The 22938-nt window shown below is 34.6% G+C and overlaps 1 protein-coding gene across 1 annotated transcript in view; it reads left to right on the forward strand.

Annotated features, from left to right (window-relative positions):
- Window positions 1-22938, forward strand: part of LOC142343309 (tRNA (32-2'-O)-methyltransferase regulator THADA-like) — a 160072-nt gene that overhangs the window by 95366 nt on the left and 41768 nt on the right. The window contains exons 16-20 of the mRNA XM_075395137.1: window positions 12300-12448; window positions 12839-12955; window positions 18682-18896; window positions 19976-20290; window positions 20688-20859. Coding sequence (XP_075251252.1) covers window positions 12300-12448; window positions 12839-12955; window positions 18682-18896; window positions 19976-20290; window positions 20688-20859 — 968 coding nt within the window. The remainder of the gene's footprint in view (window positions 1-12299; window positions 12449-12838; window positions 12956-18681; window positions 18897-19975; window positions 20291-20687; window positions 20860-22938) is intronic.

Below are 22938 nucleotides of genomic sequence, written 5' to 3' on the forward strand. Positions count from 1 at the left end.
AAAAAGAGAGTTGTTTTTGTTCATGCCGCTGTTTTTGAGAGAGCGAGAAATTGATGTGTGAAAAAATTTTCTCCAAACGAGCGAAATTTTTTTGTTCACGTGCGGCTTTTAAAAGCAGTTTTGTGCAACTTTTGATGTTTATGAGGCTTGATTATGATATTGTATAAGTGTCAGGCTTGTTTTGATAGGAATTGAAGGTTTCAAGTAGTTAATTTGATTTTTAATGCTAATTTGGAGGTTTTTGATCAGTTTTGCTGACTTTTAGACGAAATTTTATGATTTTTTACCTGTTTTTTTTTTGTTTTACTGCTTTAAGTGGGATTTGGATAGCAGCTTGTTACTTAAGGAATATTCAGATACCAATTGACTAAAGTTTTCTAGGTATAAATTTTTTTTTCTTAGGAAAATTGACAGAAAAATAGAGAAATTTTAAACCATTTTTTAATTTTTTGTGCAGTTTTTCTTCTTTTTAAGTCTTAGACAAGTTTCTTAGCCTATTATGACTTTGCCATTATTTTGCGAGCTTTTCATTGCCCTAATTGAAAGGAACTTTACTTGGCTTTATGTTTCCCTGTACTATTAAAAGAAAACTCATTAAGTTTTTCAATTTTTTTCGTTCAGTTTTTTTGAATGCCGTTTTTTTCTTCCTTAAATTTTTTATGGCTTTTGTGGAGGTTCAGGGTTCACAATAGTTGTTCTAGTTGTTTAGTCATATGTATGGGCAATTATCTCCTTCGAGTCGTTTGCGGAATTTTTCCGGCTGTTTTTTTAGATCTGTTCATACATTTTCATGATTTTTGAAGTCAAATTGGAGTAGTGATTTTGGTCACGCCGAAACAGGAAGTGGAGCGAAAAAGCGAGTGGTTATGTTGCGTGATTTTTTTTGCTCTAAATTTAAAGTAGAGTGAGAAATCGGTGTTTTAACAACAGATTCGCTTTCTCGCTTGTGGTTTTTTGTTCACATGCGGCAATAATTTCACTTTGATTTTTACTGTTTTTTTTTTTGGATTTTTTGGATCGGATTTTTTCTAATTGGTTTTCCCAATCCATTCATTGTCCGTTCTAGGTGTAGTTTTTTTTCAGTAGACTATGACAATTCTTTGAATTGTGCGTCAGGACTTGTCCTGCTATGTTTTTTTTACTTCGTCGAACTTTTTTTCGCTTTACCCATTTTGCCGCTTTTTCAACATTTTGCGTGAAATCTTCTCTAGGCTAGTTTCACTCTTCTGCCATTCTGCTCAAAGTCCTTTTAAACAGCAGCTGCTCAGCAAAGCAATTCAAAATGAAGAGAGTCAGTATAAAAAAATAAGTCAGAATTAGAAACGGGATAAACCCATAAAGCCCATTTTTAGATGCCCGGTACGTGAACTTTTTTCTCATAAGTTTTAGTTACTATCTATAATGCTTATTGGTATTGATACCAGACCCTGTAGCCTCTCACTAAGAGACAGGAGTATGTTCAAATACGAAATGACATCAAAATAAATCGCACCTAAAAATGTTTTTGTACAAAAATCAATTTTTGTTGATATTTTTTTTCTTTCAATCCCAATAGAGTTATGGGAATCAAGGGCGGCTATTTTCCGGCAATCTGCCGGGTATGTTTTTGATATTGGTTAACTATTTTTTCCTAAATTTTTCCACGTTTTCTCAAGTGTGTATACGGAGACATTTAGTGATATAACAAGATTCCCATCTATCTGAAAGCTTTTTCTGGCTCAGTTTAAATTTGATTTGATATTCTAGTTCTAAGTGTGTTCAATTTATATTGTCAAACCTCCTTACTTATTTTTCTAATATGCCTGGCACAATGTTGCGTCCAATTATTTGCATTGCTTTTATCTACTAAGACAGTGCAGTTAATTGTTCCGAACGCACTTAGTTCGGAGAGGAACGATATGCTCAGTTTATTTCTTTTTGTTCAGTCAATTTTTGGCCGATCTGTTTACGTAGAGAGTTGTAAGTGGTATTATTAGAATGCCTGTCAAGCGTAGAATATTTAACCGAAGAGTTTGTTTTCGAATTTCATCTTTTTCTAGGAATTATCGGCGTTTAAATTTATAGTGAACATTGGCTGATTTTCATATTTTTTGTGACATTTTTTTGTTTTTAATATGGACAAACTTTGTTTTCTTTTGTTTAAGTAGATTAAAATGTGCTCAATGACAATATGAGCTTTCATTTTTTGCGAAGATTCACAGTTGATGAATCTTGATATTTATGCAAACTTTTGAATGATTTTTCTCCCTTTTTTCCTTAAAACCAGAAAATCAGTTATTTTAGCTACTGCTATTAATTCTCATGAACATTGCACTAAAACTTGCCCAGATAATCTTTGTAAACTATAACCTGGGCTATTTTCACCTGCATTATATAGTAGAACTAATTGCAATTGCAGTTTTGATAGTTTTTTGCTGATTTAACTATATTCGACCCAATTTCGTTCACTTTAAGCGTGATTTTCACCCTATTTTAAGTTTTTCGACAGCTTTTGAATTTATTGCGTATTTGTGATAACCGGGAATGTGATAGCAATTATTTTACTGATTTTACTGTGGTTGCTTACAATCCAAAAGGTTGGAATTATAATAGGTGCTGTCTTTTATTTAAGATCTGTTCACTTCTGTTTTGACTTTTTGATTTCAGTGAGAAATCAGATTTGAGCAGGAATTTTAATAGCGCTTGGAATTGTAAGTAGTTGTGCAAAGAAGTTGGCAATTTTAAAGCGTAGTTTGTCAAACTTTTTTGAATTCAACCGAGAATTGACAAAATTATGGTTTTAACGAGATATTTTGTCACTATTGCTTTGTCTTTTTTGCTCTGGTTAAGCACTCAAATGCTTCAAAAAATAATATAAAAATCTTCAATCGTGCGTGTATACTATTGTTGGAATCTATCAATGGGCCGATCAAACAGGATTTTTATGACTTTGACAATTCTTAAAATAATTATGAATCTTTGTTTCTGCGTGCATTTTCTTTTTTTTGTTATATGTTACGCACTAACTTTTAGATTGATTTCCTCAGTATTTAGTGGCTAATATTCACAGTATTTAACAAGAATTATTGTCATGTTACAATGACCTATGATGGTTGATTCATAGTGCGATTTTAGCTGATATAATTTCAATATAATAAGCTAGTAATAGCCTTTTTTGAGCGGTTCGAATGCGTGATATATCCACTTAATGCCTTGTATTTTCTAGTTGCTTTTTCACTGCTATAATTAAGCACAGTCAGTGTCAATTGTAACTTAGGAATTTGGTTAAAATTTTGCAGTTCAATCTTTAAATATTTTATCTAAATTTATAATAGAATGTATCAGAAGAATAAGAAGTTTCACAAGTTTCATCAAAATTTTCTGGATTAAACTATGAACTGGCTGTGGACTGGTTCTCCGGTGTTCTGGTGATTGTCGATTCCGCAGAGCTGTACCTCTGGCTGTATTGATCCTTTACTAGAATTATCGCCAGTTTACAAGGACTTATTATGGTTGTTTCATAGTGCGATTTTAGCGGATATAGTTTGAATACAATTAGCTAGTAATAGCCTTTTTTTGAGCTGTTCAGATGCATGCGTGATATGTTCACTAGTTGCCTTGTCTTTTAATAGCTTTTCACTGCTATTTTTAAGTGCTGTCGTTGTCTATTACATCTTAGAATTTGGACAAAGTTTTTCTAGTTCAATCTTATTCAAAATTAAATAGAGTTTTTCGAAGGAAGAATGAGAAGTTTCAAGATTATTCTCAAGTTTTCCATCAACTGATTATCAGGCTGGTTCTCCGGTGTTTGGTGATCGTAGGTTCCGCAGAATTGTACCTCAATTTGTATTGGTCCTTTGCAAGTAATTACCGTTCTCCAAAGTGAGCAATTTCCGGCTTTTGTACGTTTCTTGATGTTGGTTGAACACATATACGATTTCTGTTTTAGCACCTACTTTATCAGCACAATTAGTTCACCAAGTACATAACCTCTCTTTACTATATTTACCAATTATACAAATTCATCCTCACCGAACTTGGTAAGTTTTTAGGCTTTGCCGTAATTGTGTTTTTTTATTGTCTCAGTAAAACAGGTTTTGCTCTCATTGACATTGGATCGCATCGGCCTTGCGATGTAGCATCTAAATTTTAATTAATGCCTCAGTGTATTAGAAATGTTTTGAAGATCTTTATATGCCATTAATGTCTTGATGTTTTGTCATTTAGTGTTAAATTTTTGCTTAAATTCTTAACGATTTCGATATATGGTCAATTGTTCTATCAAGTTTGACACCCTTATTTTTTAAAACAATTTTAGTTTTGAGTTGTTTTGGGTGCTAGGTTCCGCATTGGTTTTCAACAAAGATGGTTATTGATTGCTGTTGCATCACGTATTGTTAAGTTTATCAATATAATGTAATTGGTTTTGATAGCTGTTACAGACTTGTTTGCAGGAGGAGTTTTCTTTTTCATGCTTTTTTACTGTTGGCGTATGTAGGGCCATATGCTTTGACAATCAAAGGTTTTTGTTTTGTCAAGCTATTTTGTTGCTAATACGTCGATGTATGTTACAATCATATGATCACGCTGAACGAAGTCAAGCAGTCGCTTTTTCAGTGAGTTCTACCCCTCAGCAGCTTAGTTTATTTGGTAAGGTCAATTGTTACTATATTCAATATGGAAATACAGTAAAATTACTTCTGCACCCTCTTTTAAACCTAAATTGAGAATGTAACTTTGTGTTAAGACAGGTTTCATCTGCTTTCTAGCGAAATATAATCGGATGTCTTTAGTGTTTTAAGTCTTTTCACCTGCTTTTCGATTAATAAAATAGTTATGTTTTCTGATTTTTTGTTTAATTGATTTAGTTTCGCGTATGTAAGAAAAGTTGCTTCGTCGACAATCAAAGACTGCTATTACCGTTAAAATGTTACTTCTAATTTAATTAATTGCTCTTTTTTGTGGGTTGAATTAGTCTTTTTTCTGCTTGAGAAATTGTGTAAGCTTGATTTCTTATTTTAGCCAAATTATTGTTTTGCGCTGTTCAATTTCATTAAGTATCCTTGAAAATCCACTAATGTGCATTATATTGAATGTTTCCTATCTTTACCTTATTTACAGATAATTAAGCCAAGAATATAGACTGTGGGTGGGAAACAATTGTGCTGAAGCACATTACTGAGCGCCCTTGCTTTTTCTACATATTTTTTGCTGAATATTTCAGTTAGTTCATCATTTTTCACTTTACTAGGTGGAAAAGTTTATCCAAAAATTGTCTGGAACAAGCAATATATACTCGTTCAATCTGTGTATTTCATTCGCCAGCCGTTGGGAACATAAGGCAGCTATATTCTTCGGATAAAGTTCTTGTGAAATTAAAAATTTAAGATTTTAGATCCTCGTTATTTCAACGGAAAGTTCTCCCAATTTTTTTCAACTTGCGGAAATTTAAATGAAGCCATTTTCATAGTTTTCATGATGTTTCCTCACACGCTTCTATGAGCGAGTTTAGTAAGATCGTACACATAAAGCTGCACAACTGATAGTTTTTCGTTCTCCGAATTCTTTTTGGACATTGTCTCTAAATCCCTTAAAGAAAATCACTCTGAGCAACTTTCGAACTTTCGTTGCGCAATGCTCAATTAATTAAACCTTGAAATTTTGGTTCTACCGTAGATTAAATTCTCATTTTGAATTACGGGTTTGAGATAAAAATTATAGCAGGTCAATAGAAGGACACGAGAGACCGAGTGCCCCAAGTTTGATACAATCCCAATAGATTGAGACAATTTACTTTCTTTGTAACTAAAGTGTTCATTAGTTTCTGGAGTCTTGTCAATATAGACACCGAAAAATTTTACACATCCTTTCTGCTCAATAATTTTTCCGGATAAATTTACTCCTTGACTTGGATTTTCCTCTGTATCTCAGAAGAATACTCTTATCAATATGTAGTGACGAATGATTATCAGACAACCAATCTTGAATGCGGTAAAGGTCTTTATTTAGGAGGTTATCAAGAGTGTTTTCCTTACTGATGCTTGTTCGTAAGTTCGCATCATCATCAAAGAAATTTGATTGAGTATTCTGACATACAATTTCTAGATCATTGATACACAGTAGAAAAAGTACTGGGCCAATTATGGAGCCTTGTGGCACCCCGGTTTTCACCAATTTTCTTTCAGACAGAGCTTCACCTATTTTGTTGCCTTGTTGCGTATTTGTTAAATACGACCTGAACCAGTCATGGGTAACTCCTCTAATTCCATAAACCTTTAGCTTTGGAAGCAAGAAATATGGTCGATCGTATCAAATGCCTTTCTTAAATCTGAAGCAACGCACTTACAGACAAACTTTGTCTCCGTGAACTGTACTTTCTCTAAAATCTCAGTGATGGCATCAACTGTAGATTTCTCTTCTGAAGCCGAATTGTGGTTTTAACAGAAGTTCGGCAGAAGTTTCGAGATTTTAACAGAAATTTCGAGATAGGAATAAAACCTTTTATGCATGATATTTTCAATGACCTTGTAGATAACTTAAAGTAAAGAGATCTGGCGATAAATGTTAACTTGATTCTTCGCACCAGATTTATGAATGGGTAAAACCTCGGCAACTTTCAAACAATCGGGAAACTTGCCACGATTGAAAGATTTGTTTATAAAGGCCGTAAGTATAGGAGCAATGATTTCAAATTAACACTTTAATACTTCTCCTGGAATTCCACGGAGCCCTCCAAATGTGCTTTTTAAGGCTAGGCTTAATACAGCTGCTTGAACTTCTGTGAACTCTGTAGGTCTAAAATACAACAAAAAAACAACTGAAGCACCTTACTGAGCGCCCTTGCTTTTTCTACATATTTTTTGCTGAATATTTCAGTTAGTTCATCATTTTTCACTTTACTAGGTGGAAATGCTTATTCAAAAATTGTCTGGAACAAGCAATATATACTCGTTCAATCTGTGTATTTCATTCGCCAGCCGTTGGGAACATAAGGCAGCTATATTCTTCGGATAAAGTTCTTGTGAAATTAAAAATTTAAGATTTTGGATCCTCGTTATTTCAACGGAAAGTTCTCCCAATTTTTTCAACTTGCGGAAATTTAAATGAACCCATTTGCATAGTTTTCATGATGTTTCCTCACACGCTTCTATGAGCGAGTTTAGTAAGATCGTACACATAAAGCTGCAAAACTGATAGTTTTTCGTTCTCCGAATTCTTTTTGGACATTGTCTCTAAATCCCTTAAAGAAAATCACTCTGAGCAGCTTTCGAACTTTCGTTGCCCAATGCTCAATTAATTAAACCTTGAAATTTTGGTTCTACCGTAGATTAAATTCTCATTTTGAATTGGATTTTCCTCTGTATCTCAGAAGAATACTCTTATCAATATGTAGTGACGAATGATTATCAGACAACCAATCTTGAATGCGGTAAAGGTCTTTATTTAGGAGGTTATCAAGATTGTTTTCCTTACTGATGCTTGTTCGTAAGTTCGCATCATCATCAAAGAAATTTGATTGAGTATTCTGACATACAATTTCTAGATCATTGATACACAGTAGAAAAAGTACTGGGCCAATTATGGAGCCTTGTGGCACCCCGGTTTTCACCAATTTTCTTTCAGACAGAGCTTCACCTATTTTGTTGCCTTGTTGCGTATTTGTTAAATACGACCTGAACCAGTCATGGGTAACTCCTCTAATTCCATAAACCTTTAGCTTTGGAAGCAAGAAATATGGTCGATCGTATCAAATGCCTTTCTTAAATCTGAAGCAACGCACTTACAGACAAACTTTGTCTCCGTGAACTGTACTTTCTCTAAAATCTCAGTGATGGCATCAACTGTAGATTTCTCTTCTGAAGCCGAATTGTGGTTTTAACAGAAGTTTGACAGAAGTTTCAAGATTTTAACAGAAATTTCGAGATAGGAATAAAACCTTTTATGCATGATATTTTCAATGACCTTGTAGATAACTTAAAGTAAAGAGGTCTGGCGATAAATGCTAACTTGATTCTTCGCACCAGTTTTATGAATGGGTAAAACCTCGGCAACTTTCAAACAATCGGGAAACTTGCCACGATTGAAAGATTTGTTTATAAAGGCCGTAAGTATAGGAGCAATGATTTCAAATTAACACTTTAATACTTCTCCTGGAATTCCACGGAGCCCTCCAAATGTGCTTTTTAAGGCTAGGCTTAATACAGCTGCTTGAACTTCTGTGAACTCTGTAGGTCTAAAATACAACAAAAAAAACAACTGAAGCACCTTACTGAGCGCCCTTGCTTTTTCTACATATTTTTTGCTGAATATTTCAGTTAGTTCATCATTTTTCACTTTACTAGGTGGAAATGCTTATTCAAAAATTGTCTGGAACAAGCAATATATACTCGTTCAATCTGTGTATTTCATTCGCCAGCCGTTGGGAACATAAGGCAGCTATATTCTTCGGATAAAGTTCTTGTGAAATTAAAAATTTAAGATTTTGGATCCTCGTTATTTCAACGGAAAGTTCTCCCAATTTTTTCAATTTGCGGAAATTTAAATGAACCCATTTGCATAGTTTTCATGATGTTTCCTCACACGCTTCTATGAGCGAGTTTAGTAAGATCGTACACATAAAGCTGCAAAACTGATAGTTTTTCGTTCTCCGAATTCTTTTTGGACATTGTCTCTAAATCCCTTAAAGAAAATCACTCTGAGCAGCTTTCGAACTTTCGTTGCCCAATGCTCAATTAATTAAACCTTGAAATTTTGGTTCTACCGTAGATTAAATTCTCATTTTGAATTGGATTTTCCTCTGTATCTCAGAAGAATACTCTTATCAATATGTAGTGACGAATGATTATCAGACAACCAATCTTGAATGCGGTAAAGGTCTTTATTTAGGAGGTTATCAAGAGTGTTTTCCTTACTGATGCTTGTTCGTAAGTTCGCATCATCATCAAAGAAATTTGATTGAGTATTCTGACATACAATTTCTAGATCATTGATACACAGTAGAAAAAGTACTGGGCCAATTATGGAGCCTTGTGGCACCCCGGTTTTCACCAATTTTCTTTCAGACAGAGCTTCACCTATTTTGTTGCCTTGTTGCGTATTTGTTAAATACGACCTGAACCAGTCATGGGTAACTCCTCTAATTCCATAAACCTTTAGCTTTGGAAGCAAGAAATATGGTCGATCGTATCAAATGCCTTTCTTAAATCTGAAGCAACGCACTTACAGACAAACTTTGTCTCCGTGAACTGTACTTTCTCTAAAATCTCAGTGATGGCATCAACTGTAGATTTCTCTTCTGAAGCCGAATTGTGGTTTTAACAGAAGTTTGACAGAAGTTTCAAGATTTTAACAGAAATTTCGAGATAGGAATAAAACCTTTTATGCATGATATTTTCAATGACCTTGTAGATAACTGAAAGTAAAGAGATCTGGCGATAAATGTTAACTTGATTCTTCGCACCAGATTTATGAATGGGTAAAACCTCGGCAACTTTCAAACAATCGGGAAACTTGCCACGATTGAAAGATTTGTTTATAAAGGCCGTAAGTATAGGAGCAATGATTTCAAATTAACACTTTAATACTTCTCCTGGAATTCCACGGAGCCCTCCAAATGTGCTTTTTAAGGCTAGGCTTAATACAGCTGCTTGAACTTCTGTGAACTCTGTAGGTCTAAAATACAACAAAAAAACAACTGAAGCACCTTACTGAGCGCCCTTGCTTTTTCTACATATTTTTTGCTGAATATTTCAGTTAGTTCATCATTTTTCACTTTACTAGGTGGAAATGCTTATTCAAAAATTGTCTGGAACAAGCAATATATACTCGTTCAATCTGTGTATTTCATTCGCCAGCCGTTGGGAACATAAGGCAGCTATATTCTTCGGATAAAGTTCTTGTGAAATTAAAAATTTAAGATTTTGGATCCTCGTTATTTCAACGGAAAGTTCTCCCAATTTTTTCAACTTGCGGAAATTTAAATGAACCCATTTGCATAGTTTTCATGATGTTTCCTCACACGCTTCTATGAGCGAGTTTAGTAAGATCGTACACATAAAGCTGCAAAACTGATAGTTTTTCGTTCTCCGAATTCTTTTTGGACATTGTCTCTAAATCCCTTAAAGAAAATCACTCTGAGCAGCTTTCGAACTTTCGTTGCCCAATGCTCAATTAATTAAACCTTGAAATTTTGGTTCTACCGTAGATTAAATTCTCATTTTGAATTACGGGTTTGAGATAAAAATTATAGCAGGCCAATAGAAGGACACGAGAGACCGAGTGCCCCAAGTTTGATACAATCCCAATAGATTGAGACAATTTACTTTCTTTGTAACTAAAGTGTTCATTAGTTTCTGGAGTCTTGTCAATATAGACACCGAAAAATTTTAAACATCCTTTCTGCTCAATTTTTTTCCGGATAAATTTACTCCTTGACTTGGATTTTCCTCTGTATCTAAGAATAATACTCTTATCAATATGTAGTGACGAATGATTATCAGACAACCAATCTTGAATGCGGTAAAGGTCTTTATTTAGGAGGTTATCAAGAGTGTTTTCCTTACTGATGCTTGTTCGTAAGTTCGCATCATCATCAAAGAAATTTGATTGAGTATTCTGACATACAATTTCTAGATCATTGATACACAGTAGAAAAAGTACTGGGCCAATTATGGAGCCTTGTGGCACCCCGGTTTTCACCAATTTTCTTTCAGACAGAGCTTCACCTATTTTGATGCATTGTTGCGTATTTGTTAAATACGACCTGAACCAGTCATGGTAACTCCTCTAATTCTAAAAACATTTAGCTTTCGTAGCAACAAATTATACTCGATCGTATCAAATGCCTTTTTTAAACGTAAAGCAACGCACTTAGACAAACTTTTTCTCCGTGAACTGTACTTTCTCCAAAATCTCGGTGATGGCATCAACTGTAGATCTCTCTTCTGAAGCCGAGTTGTGGTTTTAACAGAAGTTCGGCAGAAGTTTCGAGATTTTAACAGAAATTTCGAGATAGGAATAAAACCTTTTATGCATGATATTTTCAATGACCTTGTAGATAACTTAAAGTAAAGAGATCTGGCGATAAATGTTAACTTGATTCTTCGCACCAGATTTATGAATGGGTAAAACCTCGGCAACTTTCAAACAATCGGGAAACTTGCCACGATTGAAAGATTTGTTTATAAAGGCCGTAAGTATAGGAGCAATGATTTCAAATTAACACTTTAATACTTCTCCTGGAATTCCACGGAGACCCTCCGAATGTGCTTTTTAAGGCTAGATTTAATACAGCTGCCTGATCTTCTGCGCACTCTGTAGGTCTAAAATACAACAAAAAATTTACTTTATGTAAATTTTGAGGCTTCTCTTCAGTTATCACTCTCTGGCCCAGTACGTTTTCAGCTGTGTACAGAAAAAAAATTATTAAAAGTCACTAATTTTTGAATCGCCCTCTGCTTCTTCTCCGTCCAAATTTAATTTTGAAGTAATTGTTGTCTGTTTCTGTTTACCCATAAGCCTGTTAAGATTCCTAAAAAAGGCGTTTTTGTCCTCGAACTTGAGAACAGCATATCATTTTAATCTTGTTCTGGACTTGAGAATTTTATTTTACTTATAAACGCAACCGCCTATATCGGTCAATGGAAGTTACTGTTTTATTTGCGACAAAAATTAGATGATATTTTTTCTTTTTTGCGACGCAAGTTTTTCAGCGAGTTCGCATACCACGGTGGTTTTTGTTTGCATGCGTTTTTACTGGTCTTTGAAAAGAGAATTTGTCGTTAATTTCGATCATCGTTCTGGTGAAAGCTTCGAGAGATTCATCTAAATTAAATTTACTAAAGGCACAGTATTTTAAGCCTGTTCTTAATTCCTCAATAAAATTGGCTTTTGCTTCGGGATTCGATATGACATAGAAATGTTTTTTGAGTTTTCGGTGAGACTTCGTTTTTTTCATAGATGGAAGAGTGACCAAAATTGAATGATGATCACTGACGAGAGTTTAAAGACTGCAGCTTGCAAATCGTCAATAGCTAGCCTTTTAACAAGCACATGATCAACAATAGTTGAAGTATTCATTGATTCACGTGTTGGTTGATTTATCAATTGCGAGAAGCTATTTTGGCTAACTATATGAAGGTGCTGCTTACTTATTGTGTTCTGTTTCAAAATATCAACGTTGAAATCACCGAGTATAACTTGGCAGATACTGTTCATTTAGCTCGCTTAACAGAATATCGAAATTTCTTGAGGATTACTACTGCAGCGCATTAATTAGCTTATAAGTTAACGTTTTTGCTATTTTCGTTCATGTGTTGCAGAAGACGGTATTGCAGATGAGCAGCAGGTTAGCCTGAGCAGTTTGCCAGAGATGTGGATTGACCGGGTGTTGAGGGAGGTGAGTGACCCAGAGGGAGCCAAGAAGTTCTGTCTCACCAGAAGGTCAGCTGGAGTCCCCAGGTACCTTGAGGTTAGCCAACTTACTACTTTTTTGTGCTTAAGGAACAAAATCAGAAGTATCATTGTTCAAATAACATAAGCAGGTTTTTATTGATTCTGGCTTGGCTGGTTTTATATCATCGACTTTTGTTATGAATTTGTATCGTGTTTATTCTGTCTTCGTCGATCGGAAACTGCTTTTACCATGCGTGCGTTTTCACTGTTATTTTTTGGAAGTAATGAAAGCGCAAACGAGTTTTCGATGAGGCCTTACGTTAAAAGTTTAGAAACTTAATTACACGCTTGCCATTAGTGCCTCATCACAGTTGTTTTATTTGAGCTGAACTTTGAAAAACGAGCTTGAAATGAACTTCTATAAACGTCAGTAAACACATCTGGCTGTCAATAATTTAGTGTTCAGGCACTGTTGACCACTTCACCTCCATTGGAAATGCCCAGGCGTGTGAACAAAGTGTTCTTGTCTCTCCTGCAGTCGGCTAAACTACCAGAAGACAACGAAACTGACAGGAGGTCAAAAGTAAGAGCTATCAATAGTATTTTGCTTTTGCACATCATGTTCCGACCCCTTATTTGTCCACCAATCATTTCTTTTATGGGGTAAAAATATTTTCCACACTTTTTTCTGAACTAATACGGGGAATTAGATTAAAGTTTTTGTAAAGCTTTTGTTGAAATTATCTATTTTTAAAAAACATCGCGATTATAAAACGTTTACAAACCCACAATTTTTTAAAGCTTCTGAAATCAAGCTCTAGAGGAAGAAACAATAGTAAATTCGATGAAATCCAAAAATTGATGTGTTACTCATTTAAGAGTACACAAAAATCCTCTCAACGAAGCTGCTGTTATAGAAATTAGTGCTAATAGTTTACGGTTCTTTGTAGTGGTCATATACAATAAACCTAACATGCCCAAAATGGACTTTTAAAGGTTTTTCATGATTTCATGGAGTCATGGAGCAGCAATACAAAACCTTTTATTATCTGCGGTGACTTCATTATTAACATTTTTGAGCAGAATCATTATGTAAACGACTATATGAATATAATAGCTTCAAATGGTTTTCTATTCGGAATAAACGAGCCAACTAGAGTAACACATAGTACTTCAACATGCTTAGATCACTTCATTTATCAAAATGTACCTGATTGTGAAACCGAGGTCCTGCGACAGCAAAGCTTCTCAGATCATTACCCGGTTCAACTCATTGGAGAGTTCGAACAAAAACAAATAAAGACCTGTTACTTTTTAGAGATAACAAGTTTGCAAAAGATCCAGAAAAAGTTAAACGCTATTTAGATGAACTAGATAAAGAGTTGGCATTAAGAAAAGAAAAAATAACAACGTGTACCAATCCTTCAAATGAGTTCAATGCCTTTAGTAGTATGTTTTTGTATGTTACAGACAGGTTTGTTCCCTTAATACAGCTGGGTAGAGAGAAACATAAACAACCGCTCATCGTTATTGGAAAGGAAGTGATGACAATAGTTGGCTAGAAAAGTTCAAAAGATTAAGATTAAGCTTTGAAAAACAGTGCACTGCAGCCAAAAAAGACAATTCGGATTTCGCAAAACACAGTACAATTGATGCACTTGTTGAATTTACGGAAAATTTGAGATCTGTCTCTAAAAGAGGAAAGGTTTTTAGTTTTTTCTTTGATCTAAGGAAAGCTTTTGATACTTGATCACAAACTGATGATTTAGAAGCTAGAATGTTACGGTATCAGAGGAAAGCTATTAAATTGGTTTGAATCATACCTCGGGCATAGAGTGCAGCGTGTTCATTTGAACGGAGTTATGTCTAGCGGGTAACAACTTAAATGTGGTTTACCACTGGGATCTATTCTCGGTCCTCTTTTATTTACTATCTACATAAGTGATTTACCTTTAGTTTGCAAAAAACTCGATGTTATTTTGTTTGCAGACGATACAATTCTTACTGCGGTAGGAATGCAGGTAAATGAAGTTGAACAAGAATTAAAGAATATTAGCAAGTGGCGCAATTCAAATAAATTAGTGCTCAATTTAGATAAAACGCTACAGATGGGCGTCATTTTAGCAGCTAATGCGTCAGACAGTTTTGGTTTTAACTCGAGGGAATTAAAAAAGGAACGAGTTTGTTAGTATTTAGGAATACTTGTTGATTCCAAGCTTTCTTTTGGAGGTCATATTTAAGAAGTTAAAAAGAAGTTAATCAAGCAGTGCGGTATTATCGCAAAACTGAGACATTTTTTGCCTAGGAAATTGTTGATACAGTATTACGAATCAAACGTTAGGCCTATTGTTCATTATGGAGTCTTCGTCTATGGCTTTTTAATTGTGTTTTAATCTCTCAAACAGTGTTAATTTGTATATATTTTTAATTTTCGAATTATATTAATATTTCGAATTATATTAATTGTTGTCGTATTTGTACTCAATTTTGGGGTAGACTGAAAAGTGGGCATCTATGGCACCGTTGTCTGTCCTCTCCAAGTCAATATATTGTGCAGTAATTTGTATATTATTCATTGGAGAAATTAACTTTTTTTTTGTTGTGACAAGATTTTGCACTGGTTAGGGTGCTGTGTAATAAATGGAGACTAAAATTTAACCCTGCAGACTAATATGAATTACCATCAGTGAAATGTTGTGTTGTTGAGATTACTATGATTAAAAACGATATGTGGCGCGCAGAGGAATGTTTTCAAAATATGTTTGGAGTTGTATTTTAAATTTTCATGTCTGCGAAGCTGTAAGCTGATCGTAGTTATATTGAGATGTTACTGTTTTTGGCGAATCGAAGAGGCGTTATGTTGATCTTCTGTTTTAACGACTTGAAGTTAGCGAGTAAAACAACAGGAAGTTCAGGGAGTGAATAAAGTTTGAAAGTGTTGTTTGAATGAACAGATTAAAAGAGTGGAGAAAATAGAGATAGGTTAGTTTTTTCATACCTTCTGGGCGAGAAACAGAGCGATGAATATAGGCGTAAAAATGTTTGCTAAGCGAGCGGAATTTTTTGTTCACGTGCCATTTTCGAAGCAGTAATTAGTTTCAGCGTTAAAATTTTGGTCCAAGATGGTTTTTCGTAGCTAGTCAGCGCATTTAGGCAAGCATTCTTGGCTATCTGTAGCAAATAGAAGATTTTAGATGCAATTTTGAGCTATTTGTTTCATTTGCCTAGTTTCACGTTTTCTGTATTCTTCCTCATTTTCTACAGCTTTCTGAGTTATTTTTTTGTTGGTTCTTGTGATCTTGGAAAGCCTTTGATTTGATTGCTGTTATTTTTGAGTGGTACACCGGATGCAATTAATTAAATTTTGTCCCAATTTAGTCTGTTTATGAATTTCTGCTTATTTGTGATTTTTTCATGTCTTTTGCAGTTTTTGAGTTTAATCTTAAGCTTTTTTTGGATGTTGATATCAACCGAAGAACATGATTGTAAAATAGGGCAGTTTTACTGAAACAAATGCAACAAATTTTTATTTATTTTGCAGATCTCTGATTTTAGCTAATTGTTTTCTAGTGTCTCTACCGGGTGTTGAAGGGTTTTGTCACAACAGTTATAGAGTCGTGTTGCATAATTGTGTATTTGTGTTCAGATAGATAGATAGATAGATTTATTTAGCTTTTTTGTATAAATACAATAAAGCAAGGATGATCAACGGGGACATTAAGTTCCTCTTTTCAGATCACCCTCTCATAATGGTAGCACAAGACAATAATATTCTTTGCAGAACACAAGATAGTAATACACATGGAAGAACAAAGGACAATATTATTGAAGATCGATTATTTGGAGCGGTTGGCATGAACATATTCAACAAATTCAGAATTATAACAGATATAAAAATATTTCAATTTGTGACAAATATCAGAAAGGGCGTTCCCAGAGACATTTTCTACACTATCATGTAACATTCCAATTAATATAAAAAATAATAATTGGTGTATTATATAAACACTAATATTAATTATTTATATTATATATTAATGTTAATATTAATTGCTAGTATAAAAATATTAACTTTTCACTCTGTTGCGGCATTTGCTCTTTTGACGTTGTTTGTCACTCTCTCTAGCAACGGCTTTCAGATCACTTGCATGATTTGATTTTGATCATACGTGACTTACCTCACTCGAAAAAATAACTCTTGAACTTGGAATTTAATTTAATTGAATTTAAGAATTAAGAAACTCATACCTGGAAGGTCCCTTATAAACATGCTTCTGTGGAGGCTCCACAAAAGGACTTTGCACTTCAAACTTTAGTTCAATTTGAATGTTTATAGGGTAATAGATTATGGTCATATGTTCTAAAGCTATCTATTAAAATGGCTTTTGCTGAGTGAATTTTAACAAACCATATCAGCTGTCAGCCTCTCAAGAGCCATTTTGTCGCCGCTTTCCTTTTTTAACAATCCGAAGAATTAGGATTGTATTGGTGCGCTGTCTTTTTGTCTTAAGATCTTTTCACACTTGTTTCCCTAAAAATCTCAATTTGCCGATTGTTGTAATTATTTATATTATATATTAATGTTAATAATAATTGCTAGTATAAAAAAATTAACTTTTCACTCTCTGTTGCGGCATTTGCTCTTGTGACGTTGTTTGTCACTCTCTCTAGCAACGGCTTTCAGATCACTTGCATGATTTGATTTTGATCATACGTGACTTACCTCACTCGAAAAAATAACTCTTGAACTTGGAATTTAATTTAAATGAATGTAAGATTTAAGAAACTCATACCTGGAAGGTCAGCAAAAGCCATTTTAATAGATAGCTTTAGAACATATGACCATAATCTATTAATTTAAATGAATGTAAGATTTAAATGAATGTATTTAAATGAATACATTCATTTAAATACATTCATTTGGAATTTAATTTAAATGAATGTAAGATTTAAGAAACTCATACCTGGAAGGTCAGCAAAAGCCATTTTAATAGATAGCTTTAGAACATATGACCATAATCTATTAATTTAAATGAATGTAAGATTTAAATGAATGTATTTAAATGAATACATTCATTTAAATACATTCATTTGGAATTTAATTTAAATGAATGTAAGATTTAAGAAACTCATACCTGGAAGGTCAGCAAAAGCCATTTTAATAGATAGCTTTAGAACATATGACCATAATCTATTAATTTAAATGAATGTAAGATTTAAATGAATGTATTTAAGAAACTCATTTAAGCTGACCTTCCAGGTAAGATTTAAGAAACTCATACCTGGAAGGTCAGCAAAAGCCATTTTAATAGATAGCTTTAGAACATATGACCATAATCTATTAATTTAAATGAATGTAAGATTTAAATGAATGTATTTAAATGAATACATTCATTTAAATACATTCACTTGGAATTTAATTTAAATGAATGTAAGATTTAAGAAACTCATACCTGGAAGGTCAGCAAAAGCCATTTTAATAGATAGCTTTAGAACATATGACCATAATCTATTAATTTAAATGAATGTAAGATTTAAATGAATGTATTTAAATGAATACATTCATTTAAATACATTCATTTGGAATTTAATTTAAATGAATGTAAGATTTAAGAAACTCATACCTGGAAGGTCAGCAAAAGCCATTTTAATAGATAGCTTTAGAACATATGACCATAATCTATTAATTTAAATGAATGTAAGATTTAAATGAATGTATTTAAATGAATACATTCATTTAAATACATTCATTTGGAATTTAATTTAAATGAATGTAAGATTTAAGAAACTCATACCTGGAAGGTCCCTTATAAACATGCTTCTGTGGAGGCTCCACAAAATGACTTTGCACTTCAAACTTTAGTTCAATTTGAATGAATATAGGGTAATAGATTATGGTCATATGTTCTAAAGCTATCTATTAAAATGGCTTTTTTTTGCTGAGTGAATTTTAACAAACCATATCAGCTGTCAGCCTCTCAAGAGCCATTTTGTCGCCGCTTTCCTTTTTTTAACAATCCGAAGAATTAGGATTGTATTGGTGCGCTGTCTTTTTGTCACTTTTCACACTTGTTTCCCTAAAGATCTCAATTTGCCGATTGTTGTTTGGTTGTCATAACTCTTCCAATAAAAGATGTACCTTCGAGTGATAGGTTAAATGGAACAGAGTATTTGGTTCAATCAAATCCCGTGTTGAATGCAATTTCTTTTGACCTAATAGTCATCATATCATCTGCAAGGGAATCGAATTCCTAGTGATCATATTTCCGCTATTCTGTGTATTTTTTATGGCTGGTAACCTTGTCGTAGATCCATGCTCTGAACATCGTGCGCTACCTGTTCCGCTGCAGTGCCATTGGTCAGTTAGTACACACCCACGTGACAGATGGCCTGGTGACGTCATTGAATGGATTCAACTCCATGCTGTGGCCAGTTCAGAATGCGAGTAATCTCCTCTTCGCTGCCATTCTGTCCAGAGTGTTCGGTGTACTTCCCGATCCCATGAAATTAACAAGGAAAAACTGGTATGTTCAAATTTCACTCTTTTTTATCTGGCGCAGCATCAGTCACTTCTCTTGAGACAATTTTTCTAAGCACTTGGTCTGTATTTTGATCTTCAAAGATGCTCCACAAGACCAGCTTATAGCTTTTTGCCGTTCGCGTCTGTTGGCATCATAAATTGAGACATGTATACAGAGCTCGTTTCTAATGTGTACTAACTAACTAGAATTTAATGACTTAAAATAATGCTCCGATTTGATGTCATTCCAGTGGTGCTTATTGCGAAACAGCAAATACAATGCGAGTTTTTAATTGCTCTCCAGCGAAATTTGTATTAATTATACTAGCCCTGCTGGTCTTTTTCATGCAATTTTTGGGAATAAAAACTTTTCGTGATCGTTTTTTTTTTCGACTCAGTATTTGAATTTTCGTCCTCAAGAACGGAACGAACAGGTAACGCCCGGAGGGAATTAATTTTCTTAGAGCCTTACGTCTCACCAGTCTCTTAGTATACCATTCAACGAAACTGTTCAAGAGACCTCTCACTTAACCACCCCCTCTCACTTAACCCCCCCCCCCCCCCCCACCCCGAACAGAACGAAACCAACCTTTCGCTAGTCGTTTTAGCAATTTGCCCAACGTTAGCATTCTTTTTCTTATCATTTGCTCCTTAGATTTTGGGTTTTCGTTTTTTTTTCTGGTAAAATTAAAGCATATTTATCACTGTTTAATTGCTCTCAAACGAAGTTTGCAGCAATTATAATAGTCGTGCAGTCTTTTTTATGGAATTTTCTTTAAGATCGAATTTTCGTCTGACGCTCTTATTTTTGTTCCCAAAAACAGGATAAACCGGTAAAGTCCGGAGGGCATTAAGTGGTTGAACAGCTCTTAGAACCGTACATCTCAGTACTCTCTAAGAAACTGCGATTCGCAGAAATTGTTGAGGAGATAAATTCACTGTGACGTACGGTTATTTAACATTTGCCCCTGTTATGTGGCACAGTTTCTGAAATCTAGTCGGTGGCGAATGTTCTGTTGCGCATTTGCAGAGGAAAGTGAGAGAGTTCATTGCAGTCCACCAATTCTGGTTTCTTTGTTTCAGCATGAGCTGTACTGAATTCTTCACCAAGTTTCCGACCATCTACGATGTCATACTGTCAAAGCTAAACTCAGTATTAGAACCCTACCTGTGTGCCCTTCAATCTTTTACGTACTCATCAGCGACTCAATCGTCAACAACAGTTGAACTTGTGAGCGGAAGTTTGGAGTACTGCATGTTGACATCGGAGCATCTGTTTTCTGACTCCTCTTTAGTATCTAGCAATGCAGTGCTGTATCCTGTCCTGTTGCTGTTGGAGAGGCTGTTTGTCACCGAGAATGAGGACAAATATCTTCCCCTTCTGTCTATTACGCTCAAGTTAGTCCTCAAAAAACTGTCCAGTCTAAGTTTAAATTGAAATGCATGCTTGGAGTAGAGACATAGGAGAGATGGCATTAGGAGTGGACAAAGCAATGAAATACTTACATAGCCCGAAAACAAGACAATTCGGATCTATTTCCCTCTTCCTTTTTTATGGCCCCCATTTACAAAGTGTGAGTTAAATCGTTACCTAGCTCGTTACAATATTTAAAAATATAGTACGTGAGCCAGGGGGCTTAAAAGCTATATAGCTATATGCTCACTAGGCCGCTGGATATAGCACTGATCCAAAAGTTTAACGGTATTGCTTATTGAAATAATCAATTTACTAGTCAAATGCTGGTCTTACATAGCCCTTAAATTTGTCGATTATAACTTGATTCGTGCTGCTTAGGTTTCTTGGCTGGCCTCTTGTCAGGATTAGGGCTATAGTGGCGAGAGTGGTGCCCAATTTCTTGATAACTCTTCAGTCGAGAGCAGAACTGATGAGTACGTTGATTGAATTGTGCTGTAGCTCCTCCTCTTCCTCTGTCAACTTGAACACCATTCATGGAGCTCTGCTCACGGTTAGTTGCTGTAATCACGTAACTATTTTACCGGGAGCGTTAGGAGAGCGCCGTGATTGTTACTGTATTTTGAATTGCTTTCAGACTTTGAAAAACGTGTAATTGTCAAAATATTATGTGCGATTACGCTCTCTACAAAATACAGTCCAATGGCTCAAGACTTACATCGTAAAAAGACTTACACGAAAAGTTGAAAGTCGGTTGCATTGATTTTTTGCAGAACACACAACAGCCTTTTGACCTCAATTGCTTTTCTATGACCGACATATTGGGTATATACTGAACTTCAAATATAGTTACTGGCTGGGTATTCTATCGCCACTTGGTGAGATCAATCTACGTTCTATTCACTAGCATACGCTTCAGTTTTAGCTCTATCTTTTTAAACTTAGCAACTCTAAGTCAACCAATTTTTTGTAAAAAATAAGTGCAACAAATAGAAAGAAAATAACCATCAAATAGAAAATTTAAAGGAAGAAATAGGACAATAATAAGAACTTTATATGCAAGCGCAGTCAGAAATTTAATACTTGAGCAGCCAAAACGACAAGTTGATAGAAAACTTGAGTAATGAGAAGACAACAGACAATACGGTAGCGACTGGCACTGTTAATAGGCAAATTTACAAATTTGTTTATGCAACAAATATTGATTTCTGATAACACGCACTAACTAGTTCGTCAAAATGAGTTTATAGACAAAACTAATTCGTCAGCTATCCGTTCATATCCATCATCATCAAAAGACCTGAACCACATTGTCAACAATTATGTGTTTGATAGTTTGAACTGGACAAAATTCAATTGATCACCGTTTGCCAGGCGAGGAGGCTGCAAGAATGTCCCTCAATACTTAATTTATAGCAATATGATTTTTATAAAGAGTCTCATAATTCAAAACATATGTGTTGGTTGTTGGTCCTTAATTTTTTTACGAAAAGGACTTAACTAACTTAAGCTCGTATCCTATTTTTTAGTTGATTATGCGGTGTGTCAATAACAGAGGAAATCTCATTTTTTTACGGCAACAAGACAGTCAAACGTGCTTGATAGTGTATTGCACTATACTTGTTTCATTATCGAGTTCCAAAGTTTTTTTCCAGGTTAAGTAGTGATCAATTAGAGTTCCATTGTTTCCATCTGTCTGAATTGGTTGACTTGTATATATGATCTGTAACCCATTATTGGAAGCAAACTCTGTTAAAAGTTTTTTATAGTTGAAATTATTTTAAAATATCTGAACAATATATGTTACCTGGTGCTGAAAATGCTCATGAGATTTCTGACGTCAATTCATCAAGAAAAATTTTCCCAGTTTTTTATTTGAACAATCAGAAACATTTATGCTGGCCTCCCTGAGCCCCAGCTGTCTACAACCGAAGCCAATGTGTCGCCGGTTGTTTGAGAGGAACGTTTGTTTTTGCAACGTTCCCGACGTTTGTTTTTGCGTTATGTTTATTTTAGCCGCCACCAGCCTATCTATTGTTTGTGCGCTGTCTTTTTTAATGATCTGTTAACACTTTTTGATGTCAATGAGAAATCAGTTTATAGTTGTGATTATTAGTCACACTGGATTATTAAAGCGAGCAAATCAGCAATTTGGTAAGATTTGTCTTTGATTAACCTCGACCGAAGTTTGAAGCAATTATTATAAACGTGTTGGCCTTTTTAGTCCAAATTTTTGCTTGACCAATTTTTCGCTTTTTCCTAGAGCGTTCCGTCTTCCTAAGTGTCTTTTTCAAGCTTGTCTCCTTCATTTTGAGTGATTTCATCCTGAATTAAAGTTTGTTGCTATTATAAAAGTGTTTGTTAGCGGTTGAGTAACAGCGTGGTTGTAGCCTAGTGGTTAAGATGTCTGGCTGCTAAGAAATCGATGGGACCCTATCACCTCCGAGTTTTTGCACACAAAAATTTTCTATGCTACACCCCTACATTAAATTGTTCTCAGCTTGGCGCTCGAGAGCAATTCATCCGACGTTAATTTTTTTTATAGCTGCGAAGCTGTAAGCTGAGCGTAGGTATATTGCGGTGCTCTTGGTTTTTTTGTTTCGTCGTCTGACGCTCTTTTTTCGTTTTACAT

This window comes from Convolutriloba macropyga, chromosome 7 (assembly GCF_964194025.1).
Source record: "Convolutriloba macropyga chromosome 7, txConMacr16.3, whole genome shotgun sequence".
Classification (NCBI taxonomy): Eukaryota; Metazoa; Xenacoelomorpha; order Acoela; family Convolutidae; genus Convolutriloba; species Convolutriloba macropyga.